At 40.4% G+C, this 18,563-nt stretch overlaps 1 protein-coding gene across 6 annotated transcripts in view; it reads right to left on the minus strand.

Annotated features, from left to right (window-relative positions):
• tcf12 (transcription factor 12) overlaps nucleotides 1-18,563 on the minus strand; it is a 70,676-nt gene that overhangs the window by 39,457 nt on the left and 12,656 nt on the right. For 5 of the 6 annotated variants that reach the window (XR_015109944.1, XM_086184035.1, XM_086184022.1 and 2 more), the window contains exon 5: nucleotides 14,356-14,458. Coding sequence is in view for 5 of the 6 variants with exons in the window: in XM_086184035.1 (XP_086040161.1) it covers nucleotides 14,356-14,458 (103 nt within the window). In the remaining variant the exon portion in view is untranslated. Of the gene's footprint in view, nucleotides 1-3,276; nucleotides 3,366-14,355; nucleotides 14,459-18,563 lie in introns of those variants that run through there. The other variant, XM_086184064.1, reaches the window with a different exon arrangement.

Consider the following 18,563-nt stretch of genomic DNA (forward strand, 5'->3'; position numbering starts at 1 on the left):
CTTCTCTTGAACAACAACAACATGATTCAGTTTGGAGACATCGCTCTCGCAGAAAGAAATAGGATAAAACTTCCTCTTACCAGCAACACTCACTATTGGTTGAGGGGGGTTGCAATGTCTCAGTGATTGTTTGTATCTTCATTTTCAACTACTGCTTAATGTTTAAGGCTGCTTCAGTAAAATTCATTATCATTCCTGAAATGTCTTGTGAGGTTAAGGCCTGGTCATGCTCACAGTAAAATATTTATTGGCAGCATGTGTTTTGTCAAACACACTGTGTCTGATGTGAATAATTGATGGTCAGTGTTGTAGTTTCAGGCCCCACCAAGGCAGACAGATGTCTTTAAGAAAACACCCACTCAAAGCACACTTAAAAATCAAAAAGTAACCACACAGGTAAAAGACAGCCTGCAAAGATGCTCTGGGTGTTGTACTCAATCAACAGAAACACCTAAATGAACGAACACACATAAATGCATCGTTTAACAGGGAATCACTGAGCATGAGATCTTGCATAAATATTTACAGTCAAGTTGTTTGGTGTGGTAGCTACACTAAAGCCCCTTTTCCACTAGCCAAAAAACCAGCTAGCATCTGTGTTTTTTATGTACCGGAACGTATTTCGTCAGCATTCCCTCCAGGGTCAAATGACCATGGAGCAGACACACGCATTCAGCAGCTCCAGCACTGATCAGCACAGATATAATCACAAAATGCGGATAAAGTCAGTAATTTATACCCCGCTCAAGTGCTTCCAACCACAGACCCACATACAATTAGAAATCAGGGCTCCACCATCACCCTTACACATGGAGGTAATAACATCTTGTTGCCTCCATCAATAAATTCTAACTTTGTCAGCCACATATTCAAATGATCTGCATTCATGCATCAGCCCCACACATAGTCTACTAACTCTGTTATATGCCCTTCATTTCTGCCTCCCGCCTTCTATGAATCTCTGCAGTGCTAACATAATAGAGCTGGAGTGTTATAAAGCAATCATTTGTCTTTAAAGCCTGAGTGAACTATGTTCTTGTACTGAGAAAAGGCTTTATTAAATCCAACAAAGCTTACAAGACTGTCACTTAGAATTTGACAGACAGATTTGGTTCAAGAGGAAGAAACATCTCAACATTTAAAATTATAATAGGAAGAAACTGCTAGAGGTACCACAGTCCATTGTCAGTTCATCATAGCGTATTGTAAATGCACTTGTGGACAGCAATGGTGCAGTTGTTCGTATTGTGGCCTCACAGCAACAAAGTTCTCAGCTCAAACTTGCCTGCAGGTTTTTCTCCCTCAGACAAGAAACATGAAAACTGCGTGAATTAGAGACTAGAGAAACGATTGCACAATAAATCAACATCACAATGAATATGAAACCCCAGCAACATTTTAAGTTTGTACTTTTGTGGCTGAATAGTGGTTCACATTTATGGAGTTGACATTTTTCTGATGCTGCAATAAAGTAGAACAAAACGATAATACATATGTGACTGGCCAGTTTGACCAGCCAGTATCTTAAAATACCTGAATAATTTACAAGCTTATCAGACAGTGAAACCCTCTACCGAGTGGCAAGTGTACTGTAACTCAACACATAACATTGCAGTTCTTAATTGTCCAATTCAGTGGAATGAAGCACCTCACACCTTAGAAATCCCTCACATTGATGAATTTAAGGCCTAAACACTGTGGGCAAGGACAGATTCATGGAAGACGACAAAAGTGCTGGTTATTTCTGTAAATAAAGGTTGGAAAAACCATGGTGAAACATCTTCTGACAGAACACAAGTGTATAAGACACTCCATCTATGAGTTACTTGTTTCAGTTTTACATTTCATATCAATCTGTGTTGTTCAACATTTAACAGTTTAATTTGAACATAACATGAGAAGTCTAAAATGAGTTTCTCAAGACAGCAGGGAACAAAAGCAGTACATACATAAATGACACAAAAAAAGAGATTCAGGATAGTTCGTTTCATTGTCACATTACTATTTTGGTACAAGCTTTTACCAGCCAATGTGGTGGATAACCCTCTGAGATTTACTCTCCAAAGGAAAATCCACCCTCATTTGGCGCTTGGCGGGTGTTAATTTTGGACCCTGCTGAGGGTGTTACTGTGTTCACAGTTTGCAGCAGAGACAGTGTCATCTGAGTGACGAGTGTGTGCCCAGTCAAAATGCTAAATATAGCACTTGCTATTGTAGATCCACTATTGTTTAGCCAGAACTCACTCTTTTGCCTCATGCTTGGAGACATTTGATGTTTCTTCCTTACTGCTGGCTGCTATCATGTGCCTTTAATTAGCAGTGACTTGTTTCCACCCACTCCATCATGCAGCCCAAATATTCAAGTATTACATTAATATGTCTCGAGGCTCATCAGTATAGCTATGGGAGTAGAGTTTTGACAACATTCACTCTTGGTTCTTGGCTACATTACACCAATTGAGAGTTAGGTAGATTGGATTGATTGACAGATGTGTACACATTTTTCTTCACCTGCCACAAGAAAATAGAACAAATCTGACCCTGAATACTTGCAAATGAACAAATATTTACACCTTCGTGACCTGCACACTGAATTACAGTGACAAATTAAAAACAATACTGTAAGTGATGAAATCCTATAGAAAGAAAGGGCAAATCAGCCAGACATTCATGGAGTGCATGCTTTCTGATCGCAGGAGTGCAGTACAGCACAGTGTGGCAGAACCTCACAGAGAACCTTATTTTGATAACGCTAGAGGTAGTGACCTAAGCACCTCAGGGGATCAATCCAAAAACCTTGCAACAAAAACAGGCAATTAGCATCCATGGTTCAGCACCTATGAGATGCATTCCAAGGGCCTCTTTGTTCTATCCAGAAAAGGAGTTGATTTCCCCAGCTCTTAGGAAAGCCAAGACCGTGAAAACAAACATGTGACACAGGATGAGGAAATGTTGTTAATGCAGAAACTGAATGAACCCATCACGCCAGCTCCTTTGGTTTCTTTTTTTCTTTCTCAGCGCACGTGTCGTTGGTGTCCATGTTCATGCTGCCATGTGATGAGTTACAAGATACCTAACCACAAACATAATTCATACCATGTTAATTGACCATTTCTAAATAGTGTAAACCTGGCTGGACTAATTTATGACAAAAATAAACATTTTTATTACCCGTATAATTAAAAATTCAAATTCAGGTTGTTGTTTTTTTTAGTTCTTGGGCAACGAGAGACAGCACAATGACAAATTAGATGTACACTCACTTTTTCCCCATACCTTTTAAAATGCCTTCTTTGTTTCCTTCTCTCTCAAGAGTTTGTGTGTACATCCATCCTGTCATAGCTGTTTGATGCTTCCACCAGGTTCTGTTTGACAGTAAATAAAAGCTGACTGGGTTAGAGGTTAGGTCAGTGTGGATGAGGAAGCAGAGGAGGGAGGTAGAGTAACAAATCAGCTTCCTCCCTGGCTGGGGAAAGAGCATGACGTGTACCACCCAGCATCAAGAACAACAGGAGGATAGAGGCTACGTTCAGGCCTGGTATTAACATGCATCCTGAGTGATCCAACCACAAGTGAACAGCTCTAAGTACAGGTGGGAACACACTAAGGATGAAATGAAATCTGACCACTCGACCACTTTCAGAGGTGGTCTGTTCCCTACGTGGCTGCATTCTTTTAGCGGTTTGAATGCAAACGTGTACTGGGACATATTAGATGTGCTGCCATTTCATGAACAAGCACGTGGGTATATCACAAAAAATGGAAATGTGCTTTTGGTGTGTTTGCATCAACCTGTTTGGAATGAGTCAAATAAGCTACGTAATAACATCAGATGATGAGGGTGCAGGCAAAGTTACACGCAGCTGTAACGAGGAGAGCCGTCTCCCAGTGAGGAGTGGAGAGTGGTCTTGAGGAATCACCTTCAGTTGGACAAGTTACAATTGTACTATTATTAGTATTGTTACATACTGTCTGGAGAACAAGCTCCTCAAGCATAGTAAAGAATTGAAAAAGAAAAAAAAGAATATCATCTTTTTTCCGTATTTATTATTTTTTGAAAAAAGGCAAAAACCACCTCAAGCAAACATACTGTCATTTTTTTTGTGAATTTTTCTATCTTTTAAACTTTTCTTCGGAAAACCTACAAAATACATTCCTGGAAATCTGACGACTACTTGACTGCCCCTGGTCTCCTCCGTGTTAGCAGTACAAGTACTTGTACATTTCCTGACCAACATTGGCATATCATTATCATCATTATTATTAAATTCCACACGTTCTGAAATCAACTTATAAAATTAACAATCCATCAAGATAATCGAAAACAACATGTTGTCCCCTTAAACAGAATTAAAATGCATAGATGTGTAATGATGTGTTGATCAACTCAATCCACAGCAGAAAAAAATCAACATCATGCGTATTATGTTTCATTTCACACCATTTCAGCAAAACACCCGTGTGTCCTCCTTGTTCAAAATCAACTGTAATGGGTAAAAAACAACAATTAAAAAAACACATTTGGACTTTACAAAAAGAAATAATGTAGGTCACAAGTGGTCTCTGGAGATGCATGTGGAGACAGGTTTTATTGCCAAGTGTGAGCTCACATACCTGGAGCCATTTACTTGTCATTGGATAACTGCAGGATGCATAGTGATACCAGGTCTGAACGGGACTAGAGGAAAACATGATAGCGCCACAAAACACTGAGTAAACATGTCTCCCTTGCCCTGAGCTCCACATCAATTTCTGCATACGGCCTTGTCAGCAGTGACATTATTCAAAACAGCAAGAGCAAATGTTAATGAGTTCTAATTTGCATATTTTTTTCTTTGTTGAAATGTCACTGATTATTACGTACTATGATGATAAATGCATCTGCTCATGCAGCCTGATGTGTAATTAGCCATTAGGTAGAATGAATAGATCAATTAAAGGAAAGGGAGCAGGATTAAGAGAAATCAAACCAGGATGAATGCAGGAATGAGAAACAGGCTGACACATTAGGCTTGGCTGAATAAAAGATTACCTCCATTGCTCCTAGATTAATTTAGAAAAATCACGAGAAGCTGTATTCTCAACAAGATTAGAGATGTTCCTTGTTTGTCTGCCTTTTAAAATATCGGAATCACAGCCCTTCACTCCAGCAAAACTGTTTATTTTTTGCTAAAACCCATCTCTGTGAGAGAGATGTGTATTTCCTGATTGTATTTATCCCCTCTCGGGATAATCAGGTGCCATGGCTTGGTCTATTTGATTTTTTTTTCTAACTTGGTAAAAAGGAAAAAGGGGGAGGTGGAACGAGGGAAATGTTTTCGCTTGGCCTTTGGCTTTTTCTGAGCCCGGCTATTCTCCTGCCAGTGCTTTTTATTCACAAATGAGGAAAAAAAAACGCATTACTGTGGAGCAGATGGGAACATTCCACATGACCAAACCAATCAATCACATTGGTGGGACGCAGGTGTGACACAGCCGTGCAGCAACACACCATTTCACAGTCTATCAGGCACAAACACATGGTCACCAATCAATGGCACCCTGAGGACCCATGAGGAGGGGTGCTTCTCCACAGCCTCACTGGTTCATGGCTGATGACTTCATAATCACACATCCTTTCTCTCAAAGGAGAGAGGCGATGAGCTCCCTAATAACATCTCCCACCATGTGAACACCAACACTGTAATGGATGCTGCTTCAGCAGGGACACTGTCGCGTTCGCCGGCATCACACTTTCACGTGAGCTCACGATCCGACTGAGGGAGGGCTTGAGAAACAAGAGCGCATCTAACAAGCTGAAGAAAAGCCCCCAGTTAAACGCTAGGATCAAGTCAACATGAAACATCAAAGTATGTGTTCATGTTTGGGACTAGATGCCAGACAACTGTTGAACAGTAGAACAACAGAGGGCCGAGGTAAACGACATGGAAGGATACACACATGGTTTAGGAATGCTGATCCAGCTTTGAGGACTGTGGTCATGTTCTTGAATGCAGAAAACCCAGCAAACCCTAAATGACTGTCAGAATACTAGCTTCCACTAAATAAAACAAAACACAGCCTGAAGGGGTACATGTTTTAATAAATGCTTTCTGTGTGGATGCCATTGTATTTTGGCAAAAAAAATGTAGCAGCCTTATAAAAGAGACTTGTTGATTCAAAGTTAAATAAAATTACCTTCCCACCCTCATGTTCCTGGAAATAAGTCTAGTGGAGCCGTGCCTCTCTCTGCACTTCCCACTCTCCTAGCTGTGCCAAATGTCAGGCATTGTAAAGTTGGAGTGTAAAGTGAAACAAATGTTCGTATTTTATGAACCAATCACAATCCACCATGATTTAAAAAGGCAGGGGTGTAACTCGTGTTTTGTGCGTCAGCACTGCCAGCATCGGCACAGGACACCTGACTAAGCAACTGAGAGCAGAAATGGTGGCAGAGGTTGGGAGTAGTGGGTGGTCATATTAACCACCTGGGCTTGTTTATCTATCTCCACAAAGTTTTGACCATTTAATGTAATTTCAACTTAGAGGCGTTAAATGACAGAAACTGTTCATCTAGAAACCTGACCTGACAGCAGGCCTGGGCGATATGATGGTATAGACTGTGCGGGGGGTAGAAATGTGTCCACTGGTAGGGATTTAATCTCATGACACAAGCCGCCTCATAATTTGAGCAGACACGGAGGAGGAAAGAGCAACTGTAAATACAGAGGAGAAGGAGGTGAAACCAGACCAAGATGAGGGAGAAGCAGTATTTATATCTGTATGGAGGATAAAAATAAAAGAGTAACATAATTATAAATATGGAAGGGAGACATTGTTATTCAAAACCATTTCTTCATTTAATTTAAAAAGCATATAACTTTATGATGATACAAAACTAGATTTACTATGAGAAGGTTTTGGCCATGTCACCCGCTGCTACCTGAAAGTCTAGAAATTGATGTAAAGGAATCTGAGGTCATTTTCATTTGGCCTATTTAATCTGTCTAAAAAAAAACTTCTGTGCAGTTATTAAAAATACAATCATGGAGCTTTGACCCCTGCAGCTGATTTGAAGAGACTCGTTAAGTCATCATACGCGGGTATACCCTCCTTCCCTCTTTGGAGACCCAGCCCCCCCAGGCCTACAGAGACTACAGCTGATCCTCTGCAGCTGGGAAGCCTCGCAAGTCAAAGGCTGGGAGCCAGCGCCTAAAGGGGGCAAAGAAGGGGCTGGACAGGGCCAAGACGGGCTTGGAGAAGTGTGAGGGTGGGGAGAGCTGGGATGTGGAAATGTGGGCGGCACAAGGATGGAGGAAAGGGATTTGCGCCTTTTCAGCTCGTCTTCAGCTCTTCATGCTCCACTGACCTTGGTAATAGATAAGCACACCCCGCAGCTCTGCATAATGACCGGCTACGTCCACTAAACTATACTGCACCACATCTCTTCCAGGTCTTCCATTTTCCATGTCTCTTAACTTGTTATACAAAGTAGATAGAAATATTCTACAGTTGTAAGATCAAATGATTCCAGCAAAACAAATGTTTGACCTGAGTGAATTCTTTATTCAGCTCTAAGTATGAGAGCTTGCCCTGGCTATTAGTGAATGTGCAATGTAGTGTTTGTTTGTTTGTATATGTGTATGTGTGTGTGTGAGAGAGAGAGAGAGAGAGAGAGAGAGAGAGAGAGAGAGAGAGAGAGAGAGAGAGAGAGAGAGAGACAGTATTGGGGGAGTGCAAACAGAATCAGCAGCACCTGTGACCTATGCTTCAGTGGAAACCGAGTGCACACCTGAACAGCACCTGGCCACAATCACAGCCGGGGTCTGAGGAGGGTCTCCCATGGGAAGGAGCATTAGCACATGACACCTGCCCCAGTCAAAACACACTGGGGATGCCAATGTGATGTGGGATTTGATACTTCACAAACGCCTTCAGGACCAATTACACATGAAATAGGAAAGACTGAGGCTACGCTCACACCAATTTTTTTTTTCCAACATGGCAATAAAATCGAAAGATCTTTATTCAGACAACTGTTTCAGCAGTTTCAGAAAAATTTTCCATCTATACTAACATACGTGAAATAAGGGGGGATAAAATATGGAAACTAAAATAAATCGGGACCTTGTATGGTTATTGATGAACTGGCACGAAATATCAATATTTTAATGAAAACAGCTGGCATTATAAATAATTCACCAATCACCATTTCACTTTTTGACAAGCCGTTTATTTTATATGTGTGTATGTGTGTGTGTAAAACTGCCATTAATCAGAGAGTGCACACAATTTGTTACATTGTTTGATCTTAGTTGTTAAACTCTGATGCCACTGCTGCAAATAAATACCAAATTCCTGCCTTTTTAGGGTTTTCCCTTCATTTACACAGCATTGGTGGAAAATCCAACATAACTAAATTCGAAATTCAGTTTTTGCAGACGTGTTTTTCTGTCCTTACAAAATCAGACTCAGGTAGTCACACTGAGCTCACGTGTTAGGGCATGCATGTGGCTATTTGCGTGTGTTGATGACAGCATTAAGCTGATTAGTTTTTATGCAAAGCCAAAGCTGTACGTGTCATATGTATGAAGCAAACCAGAGGAATGTGAGTATACAATTACAACTCAGCAGAAGTGATATCATGGCCTCCAGCACATGGCTGGAAATTAGACTGATGGAAAATCAGTCATCACCACTGAAGTGCAGCAAGAGAATTTTAACTTTGTTTAAAAAATGTTTTTATAATCTAACAGTGACAGTAACTGCTGGAGCGTACCTCTCCAGACGGAGCAAAAGAAATGGAGATCTGAATTTTCACATTCATCTTTCTTAATTCAGTAGCTTTAACCGTGAAACCTCGAAAGTAAAGCTGAATTTAGTCCATAAAGCTGGGAACAGGAGTCTCACTGTACTGTCGATTTCTGCAGTGAAGGTTTGATATGGTATAATGATAAGCACATGTATCGTATCAGACCGCATCATGCTTTTATTTTATTCCCCTCAGTAACTCTGCTGACATTATTTCACTTGTAATCCACTTTCCATCTCTAATCAGACATTTTCTCAACTTGTCTTTATTCCAGTCAAGGGCAGCTATGGAATGATGGCTGTGACTAGCTTCAGCAACTCTATGTTCACATCAGCACATCATCTGAGGTTTATTTTAGAGACTGACAGGGCCTTTGAACAATATCAGTCCTTTGAATAAATAACCATTGAAAGAAAACTTTAAGCAGTTCAACACACACTTGTCCAAATTTGAAATATTCACATTGCTGCTGTGTCTGACTACAGGAGGAATATATAACTATTCCTCAAACTTCTTCCATGCAAACCACTAGGGCTGTAATCTCCCAGTCGACTGGTCGATTTATTAGTCGATATGTTCTGGCTCGACCAAAATTCTGATGGGTTGATTTTTTGCCATGTTAATTTCATCAGGAGGAAAGTACCGAAACCACCCCTGTTTCACAGATAACAATCTATCTTTGAACACCCCCCTTGTTTTTGCTATTTTGGGTTAGCCCGACCCGCAAGAGACAGACAGACTGAAGAGTACTGAAGGCCAACGTCTGGTGGTTTGATGAATGTATATTTAATTTTGACGGTTTCATTTAAAGTCAGTCCTCGTCCACCATGTCAAAGACATCTGCAGCGTGGCAGCATTTCATGAAAATAGATAAAGGAAAAAAAGTCGAATGCAAAGTTTGCAAACAACAGTTTGCATATCACAGCTCCACGACAAACACGACGACGTATCACCTAGAAAAGGTAAGCTAACTTGTCCACCTTAGGTTGCCCCGTCAGTTTTGAGTGTATGAACATATCAGAATTGACATTTCAATATTTTATATTTTATTTTTCTAATAATTGTTTTGTTTTAATTGTAAAAAGTCTTACCGTGGACTTGCCTTTTGTGTTTGAGAGTAAAGTTTTAATTTAAAAGTCTATTTGTGTCTCAGCCGCGATGCTGAGCTCCTCTGTTCAGTCTCGCTCTGTGCGCAGGACAAATGATAGTGTCGGTAAATTATTATAACGTGACAAAAACAATTGTCTAAATATCCCTCAACAGGCTTTGTGCTGATAGTTGACACAGTATATTTTTTGTATATAAAATTAGTCGATTTTTAGTCAAAATTTGAGGGCTTCAGTCGACCAAGAATTTTTGGGGTTGACTGCAGCCCTACAAACCACACAGCTGTGCTATGTCTTTCCTATGTGGTTCAATTGATTATTCAAGCAAGAAAACAAAAACAACGACATAAAATAATCCTGTGAGAAAAATGACCATATCTCTTTGAAGGCCTGTTAAACTGTCATTTGTGGAAACACGCTCTATACTGAAAACAGGTCACAAGACTAAAGTTTATTGGGTTATAAAGGCTGGCAGATCCAATATGTAAATAACATAATTCAATCTTAGAATAGTTAAAGTATAAAATATATTTGGATGACAGTCTAATCCAATTATAGTTTGTCATGCCATTAGGAATAGTAAAATGAAAATCGGACTTAACTGGGATGTCCCACAATTACACAGACACATCAGTGAAATTACTGTCACTGTCAATGGAAAAAATATATCAGTAGGCACGTGTCATCCTATGGAAAACACAGATAGCAGTGTTGTCAGAATGGTCAGAGGAGAACATCCAGTGTTTCCTTTCCTTTTTCAGCAGATGTACAGTATATCTGCGTGACCATCAATATTACGGTCGGCCATAGGGACATTCAACTTTATCAGCGAAAATCTCTGAACAATAACACTTATGACAATCCCATGAAAAATTCTTAGAAAGCATGTGACAAATGTGTGCGTCAGACGGACTCACATGGCAGAGTGTGGAAATCTGTCTATATTTTACTAGAAGCATGAACAATGTGGCTGCCACCTGTGAGGAGCCTGCAGTGGATGACGCCTAGGTTAGTAAGAGGATTGTAGCACAACAGGGTGGGACCTGGAGGCACATGAGACCAGCTGATCCATAGGCTGCCCTAGCATGGGAATTGGCCCCAGGGGAGAACAGTGTCACCGTTAAGCAGTCAGTGCCTCATCAGTATTTACACAGATTCCCAAGTGTCAGCTTCAAATCCATCCACATATTCCTTGAGAGAGCATAGTGACAATTCAGTTGAAAATCTCCATCCTACCTAGTTTCTAATTGTTGAGTTGAGGTAATGTTTATCCTTACTGCATTCATGCAGAATTCTACTGGGTTCCAATGCAGTGACAGCAGACAACTGAATGTCACACTCATGAAACCAGTTGGAGATGATATTTTTCTTTGCAACATTGTGCATAATCATGCTGGACGTAGACAGCGAAAGACACAGCAACAGCAACAGGGATGGGTCTCTTTGACAGACAGTGCTGCTATCAATACTCAACACATACCTTCCAGCGCCAGGTGACTGCACTTGACGTAATATTCTCATTCTGTGCTCGCCAGTCATCGCTAGCAGCACCAAACGGTCAAAGGTGTGGTCTGGCTTTACTGAATTTATTGAATAGCAGTGGGTGGCTCAGTGTTTAGCAGTGTTGCTTTGCAGTAATGATGTCCAGGTTCTGCTTGTATCTGCACAAGCAGTAAAACGAAACATAAATACCACCAGGCATGCGCTGATCCAGCTACCTCAGTCCCAACACTGATACCTGGGCTTTTAGTGTCAGCCGGTACGATGATTAATTATTAATGAATCCTTGAGTGGAAGACACTAGAGTAATGCACACTAACAGCAAGCTTCATTCAAAATTTAAAAAAAAAATGCACATTTACACACAATTCACTGGCAGTGTAAGTGATAACATGTCACAGATCTATCCGAGCAAGACCTCTCTCCAGCTATTTGGTGCCCATAATGACTGTTTAATCAAACCTTTGTTTACGCCAAACAACAAACTTACTCCTTGGAACCCACACAACAATGGCTTGGTTTCCTCTGAACAGGCTGTTTAGACTGTAGCTACACACAAACAGATGTTTTTTAGTGTCCAATAACATTAAAGGGATTAGTGGTCACTCTCAGTCTAGCCATTACTGAAACACAATATTTTATGCATAATAGTGACCGATTGATGCATACAAGAAAACTGCACAAGTATCCATATTGCCTACTGTCTTTACAATCAGGTATAGTCATGTGTTTTTCCAGCTGCTTTGCGGTGGCTTTTACAGGAATACTTGAGCAGTACAGACGTCCAATATTCCAGGGTGTTTAGATTGGATGAGTTATACAGTTGACTCATAGTAAAATGAACGCATGCAGTAGTGAGTACATTCACCGTTCTTAAGTAGTGAGATGAAATGATTACTTTGACCTTAAATTGAGATAATAATATATATCTTAATTAATGATTGAAGTATTTTTCAAATTTGTCATAGAACTGTTGAAGAGTACCCACTAGCCAGTGATTAACCAACAGTGTAGAGAGAGAGAGAGAGAAAGAGAAAGAGAGAGAGAGTTGGCCAGCAGACAGTTTAAATTAGCATTATCGTGATGAACACAGCTGAGCAATGAACCCAATAATGGGACCTGATGATATGACTTCAAATCAATATCATTATTATTCCAAACTTCTACCTTTATTATGATTAATGAACAATTATTTTTCTACACTGTCCTAAAAGTTCTCCACAAGCTCTGTACTCTAAATATGCTGAAAAATATGTTAATTTTAATTATTTTGACTGACACTTGCGTTGATGAATATTAGACAGAATCATCATTCTTGTGTCATCAGTCACATTTTAATTGAAAACTGTCTCAAATACAATTATTTTTGTTAATACCAATTTTGATTTATATCCAATTAATTGCCCAGCCCTACTGGACACAGTATCAGCGCTGATTGTTACATATTGACGAGGCTGATTGATGATCATTTTAAACTAACGGAAAAAGGTACAATCTGACTGCATTGTAAGGTTGCATGCACGCAGATCTGCTCAGTCATCATCATGAACAAATCAACAATGAACCCATCTTGAGACAGCACACACACACACGATACAAGACAGTTTCCTTGAGCAGAAAGTCCTCCACACGATGCAGCTCATAGTGCACAAATGCATTCGCGCAACAACAAAGGCATAAAAACCGTGATGGGAGGGAAGGACAAGACAAGGCTAATTGACCTGAGAGGATTATTTTTAACTGATAACTTATTTTAACCTATTTGTGTACTATTCAACTTCTATCTACCCACTGTTGTGGCTGGTAGGTCCAACATTTTTTCCTTAACATCTTGGCCATGCCGTTCATTACAGTATCAAAGACAGATTATTTAATTCAGCCACCTCAGAAGTTCAAGAACTGTTCTGTTTCTTCGTCACCAACAACAAGATATGACTTGAGATGTTAAGGGTGTGTAGCAGCCCATTCTGCAAACTAACACTGATACTGGAGAAGCTGTCAACCCACATACGAGATTGCTGACTGTTTTTTGTCATAGTTCTACCTGTTATTTTGAGGAGAAATATACCTTCAGATATGATTTAATGAGAGTGACAGTCGTCCAGAAGTCCACATGAATCCTATATTTAACCTTGGAAAAATCATTTGATAAGGCTATAGTCATCTTGTATTGCACTCAGGGAGGAACAGACAAGTCTACAGTTGTAGCATCTGCATTTGACATATCACTGCAGCGGATAACATTCATATTCTGCAGCAAGATTAGAGACACCAGTCATGTGATCAATTACTAGAAAGATAACGTTTTGTTTCAATTCAGCACCCATTTATGAACTAATGACATCGCTTGGAAACCAGTCTCCAGGGCCATTACATAATGAGCTGAGATCTGGTTAGCCATAAAACTGTCGACTGGTGACACATCACAGTGATGCCAAGCCAAAGTGCAGAATAACACTCAGCTTTTAATCGCTTGAACAGGAGAACACATTGTAAGTCAATAATCCATTACTACATATTTATAAAATGGTGCATTTCTCAGTGATTACGATGACCGAAATGCTTCTTGGACATAGAGTGTAACGTGTGAGACGGTCTTTGTTACAGCTGTGAGTTTAACCTCTCACACAACAATCTACACCCTGCTGACAATGGCTCTGATGGTCAGGAGACAGTGTCTTATGAAGGAGAGCTATACTGATGGCGTGACTTCAAGCCTGGGGGAGGGTCAACGCAGGAGGAGGAAGAAGGAGCTACAGAGTGGGGAGGGGGATTACAGAAGGAAATAAAAACAGCAGGAGATGGAAAAAATATCCCTGTAGCTTGGGAAGCCTTTCAATACTGCTACCTCCTGATGCATGATGTGCCTTACCCCTAGATTAGGCAATATTTTAACATGATGTCTTTTCACTACCAAAGGGCATGTGAGGAGCAAGTTTAAGAGAATCACTTACTTACCCATTATGTTCGAGTTCATAAAAGGTGTTGGGGACAATCCTTCATGAGACACTAATCGACTGTCACTCAAATGATCGCCATAATGAGGGCTGTCTGCAAAACCCTGGGGACAGAGATCAGAATATTAAGCACATTATTGGGAAACCTCACTAATTGAGTGCTATGACATATCCCTAATGAGTAAGAGAGGAGTAAAACTGCTCTGTTATGCAAATCAACCACTCATACACTCATCCACAATGGTACCAAAAAAAAAATTAAAGAGAATGATGACATTTTATCTATTGGCAGGGTGCACATTCATGCATCACATGTCTAAAATTAGATGGACTTGTATATGAAATAACAATTATACTGTATGGCTTGCATCATTTTGCAGAATTACGGGGACCACTGAAACCGCGTATGAGTGCATCTTTACATGGCTGCTACAGCTAGAGGTGACAGTTCATTTAAAATGGTACATGGCCTGTCATTTCAGTGCTAGGCAGAGTTACATCAACGTAAAGCATAAATACATGTATTCATAACTAAAAGTCTCTCTGAGAGCACAGACCCCACGCTACACCCCTCCATCAAGTTTTGTGAAAAAAGGCCTGGTAGTGTACTGTTTCCCCAGAACCACCAGTGTTTTTGAACATTTTCACACATCTTTCAAGACCCCCACAATATTTTGTGCTACGGTTAAGAAAAAAATGAGCATATAAAAAAAAAAAAAACATTTGATGGATAAACCCTGTTTTCATTTTAAGAATTATGAGTTCAACCATTCTTTTTTTGGAACAACAATTAAACAAGGGTTTGCATTACAAAAAAAACAAAACAATTTTCTGACAAAAACTGAAAAAAAATTTCAGTGTAGAATTGATTTAATATTTGTATTTATTCATTCGGATTCTTTTTTCCTCACTCCCACATTACTTCAGTTGTACAGGTCTGTGGTCTGCAGGGTCATAAAAAGCACATTTTCTCAACTCTGCATTAAGTTGGATCTGGACAAGTATGATCTTAAAAATAAAACCATAGTAATCAATCTGGTGGGGCTGCAACCCCCCTAGACAACTAGCACACCCATCAGCCTTCTCTGCCCGAATAAAGTGCTCCTAAGTGACCCTGTTACAGTTCCTCAGATCCCCTGGAGAACTGCAACATCGATCCTTCTGCAGCTTCTTCCAGAGCTGCTTCTTCGCTTGTTTTTCCTAGACGTGCAGCATTCTTACACAGGGTGAATAGAGTGCCCTCCATCGTACAGTAGCGATTACACATATTGCTGGAAAATGTCGTCAACGGCGGGGCAAGAATTACAAAGAAATAACTGAACTGCACATTTACATGAGTAATTCTGTCATTTAAAATACAGTAACCCATAGTATTTCATGTAATTGTCAACAAAATCTAGAACTCACATATCTTTAGTAATAAAGTGTAAAAAGAAAAAAAAATTAGCCAATCTTTCTGATGATAGGTTTATATACAATTTCATACTGTTTCTTGATGGGAAGTGTTGTTTAAGGGAGGGGGAGGAAACTGAAAGATGCAATCCTGCATCATTCCCAGGTACCTGCAGTTTAAAAAATTGCTTTTTTTTCTCCTGCAGCTTAACAGTGCCTTTTCATGACAGTTATCAGCCTCAGGGGCTTAGGTCTAAATATCGGTCACAGTATGGTTTTTGAAAACTCGGGGTCCCAAGTAATAAAAGATACTCTGTTACAGTGCTAATCCCAAGCCCTGTGAAAATCCTCATGTGCTCCAGTCAAATACAACTCCCCAAACTACATTAACTGCCACCGGAGGGACTGAGCAGCAGTGGGCTTGCATTTCTATAGAGCTATTTTCACCAACTCATACCCTTTGCATTCAACATACAGTAAAAAAAAAGTAGATCTAAAGTAAATCTTATTATCCATCTTTTTTTGTGAGTGGATAGTGATGGAGTAATTTCAAAGGCAGCGGAGTGTTGTGCTGTGTCGAGGGAATCCTCAGAGATTCCCTATTGTGCTCCTGCCAGGCAGCACACACTGTTAATCACACCATGAACAGACTCAATAACAACAACAGCCCTGTGAGAGCCTCCAGAAACTAACACACACATACACACACACACACACACACACACACACACACATACATAGATTCGCATGGACACAAAAAAAATTCAAGCAGAATCTCCGTTCCTCTGCTGCAAAACAAGGAAAATTTTCGAACCATAGACACAACTAAGTAAAAGAAGGCAACTGCTGCTGATAAACAACTCATTAAGTAACATGTCTTCTCGGACTGTTATGACTGCCACTGTGAAGCAGGAAAAGGCTGGTAGAGAAGGGAAGGAAGACAGAGGTAGGGGTATAATGGTCAAGTCTTTGTGTGTTTCTGTGTGTGTGTGTGTTAATGCCACCACACTGTGTTAGCTCCTCTAGGACCAATGGATCATCAATCACAGACCCTTCATCATTCCCAAACACTGGTGGCCTACATCCATCCGAGACACTAACACATGCTGTCATCGCTGCCACGGGGCTACGTTAGCACTAGTGGCTAAATAACTGTCAGATCACTGTAGCAGCAGGCAGGCCAGAGCTCATGACTCACGTCCCCCAATCATTCCCTGCAAAATCCTCTCTTCTCCAATCTGTGCTGCATCCCAGGTGAATGTGTGGCTCCGTGTGGCAGCTTGGGAAGTGATGATATGGACATGATGGATGCGTGTGGGGTCGAGTATCAAGTCGGGCCAAGGCACTGGGGAAGTGGGGGTTGTCGTGCTGTGGTGGTGGGCACAGCCCTGACTGTCAGACGGCCAGCCTACAGCCACAGCTGCCCAGGATACAGCGGCTGGCTGGGAGCCAAGGTCAGCACGGCAGGACTCGGGACCGTTCACAGTCGACTGATCACACACTCGTAGCTCACCAGCTCAAACAAGCTCCGGGACAAGTCTGAATTCCCTTTGTAACAGTCAACATACTGAAGACTTCTTCAGGGAGATCCACAGAAGACAGCTACTGAGATTGGAGCTTTATTTTGGAAAACTTTGACGATAGCCCTCATTTTTCAATCCATCTAATTTAATAACATAAGAGAACACATTTCTAACACGAATATTTGATACCCACGTGCAAAATTTGTTAACCCTGAATTTCAAAATGAAGGAATAATCATGAATAACGTCTCGTCGGCACAACAGATATCGGAAACATGGTCATGACTGCAAACATGCAGAAACATACAAATTAAATTTGATCTGTCTTGAAAATTTGCTTTGGAGAAATGACAACTCTGAACCACCAATAAGTGTGAATGTAGTTATAAGCTGCAGCCACCTGCCAGTCTAAACAGGAAAATGGATGTATGGATGTATTTGAAATAAACTAAGGAGAAAATGTGCAGCTGTGGAAAACTTTTATTAGATGGGTTTGTTCTCAGAAAGATGGCGATCACAAAAATGAGAATGAATGTGAAATGAGATAATGGCAGCACTTTTATTCCGACTTATTTCTAGTCATAGTGCTCTGATCTCTAGAGTGAGACAGAGTCACCCAAAGCCAAGACGGACCAAACGCCTTTGCTGTCCAAGGAGGTAAGCTTCAACACTTGTCCCTCTTTTGTGCAAATATTAGTATCTGATCACGAAAATATTAATCCATCAAGATGCTTAAGTTCAGGAACCCAAGAACATTTGACCCTTTTTTTTTTTTTTTTGGTCTTATGTGCAAACACATTTTTTTTAATAACATTTTTCAGAATGACATTACCTACCACACAAAACAAATGTGAGAATGGCTGCTGATAAAGACAGATATTTATTTTTTAACATGTATGTGGTGGACAACTCAGGTAATACCAGATGACTTGTTTTATAAAACAGATGGCCAAACAGTGCTGTATCAAGTTAATATTAGATTTCATAAACAGTATATGAGGTTTATGTGATGATATGCAGATGAATACGGTCAAAATCATCATGGACGACTCCCTCAATGGTTGTACCATGGGACAACAACAAGAGTTTCCCCACAAGTGTTAAGTGAGGCAAAGAAACTGTCACGAAGCCGCTTTTGGGGCAATTTCTGCGGTTTGTTTCAGTGTGTTAAAAATAGAACATCAGAAACAACAGGTCTGCCTAAGAGGAAGAAAAAAAAGTCCCCTCCAGAAAATCGCAATACGTGTTAAGTTTCTCAGCTCATGATTTTTATCCGTGCCTTTTTAAACAATAC

Source organism: Aulostomus chinensis, chromosome 2 (assembly GCF_037954235.1).
Source record: "Aulostomus chinensis isolate RoL2024-O1b breed Wild chromosome 2, RoL_Achi_v1.0, whole genome shotgun sequence".
NCBI lineage: Eukaryota > Metazoa > Chordata > Actinopteri > Syngnathiformes > Aulostomidae > Aulostomus > Aulostomus chinensis.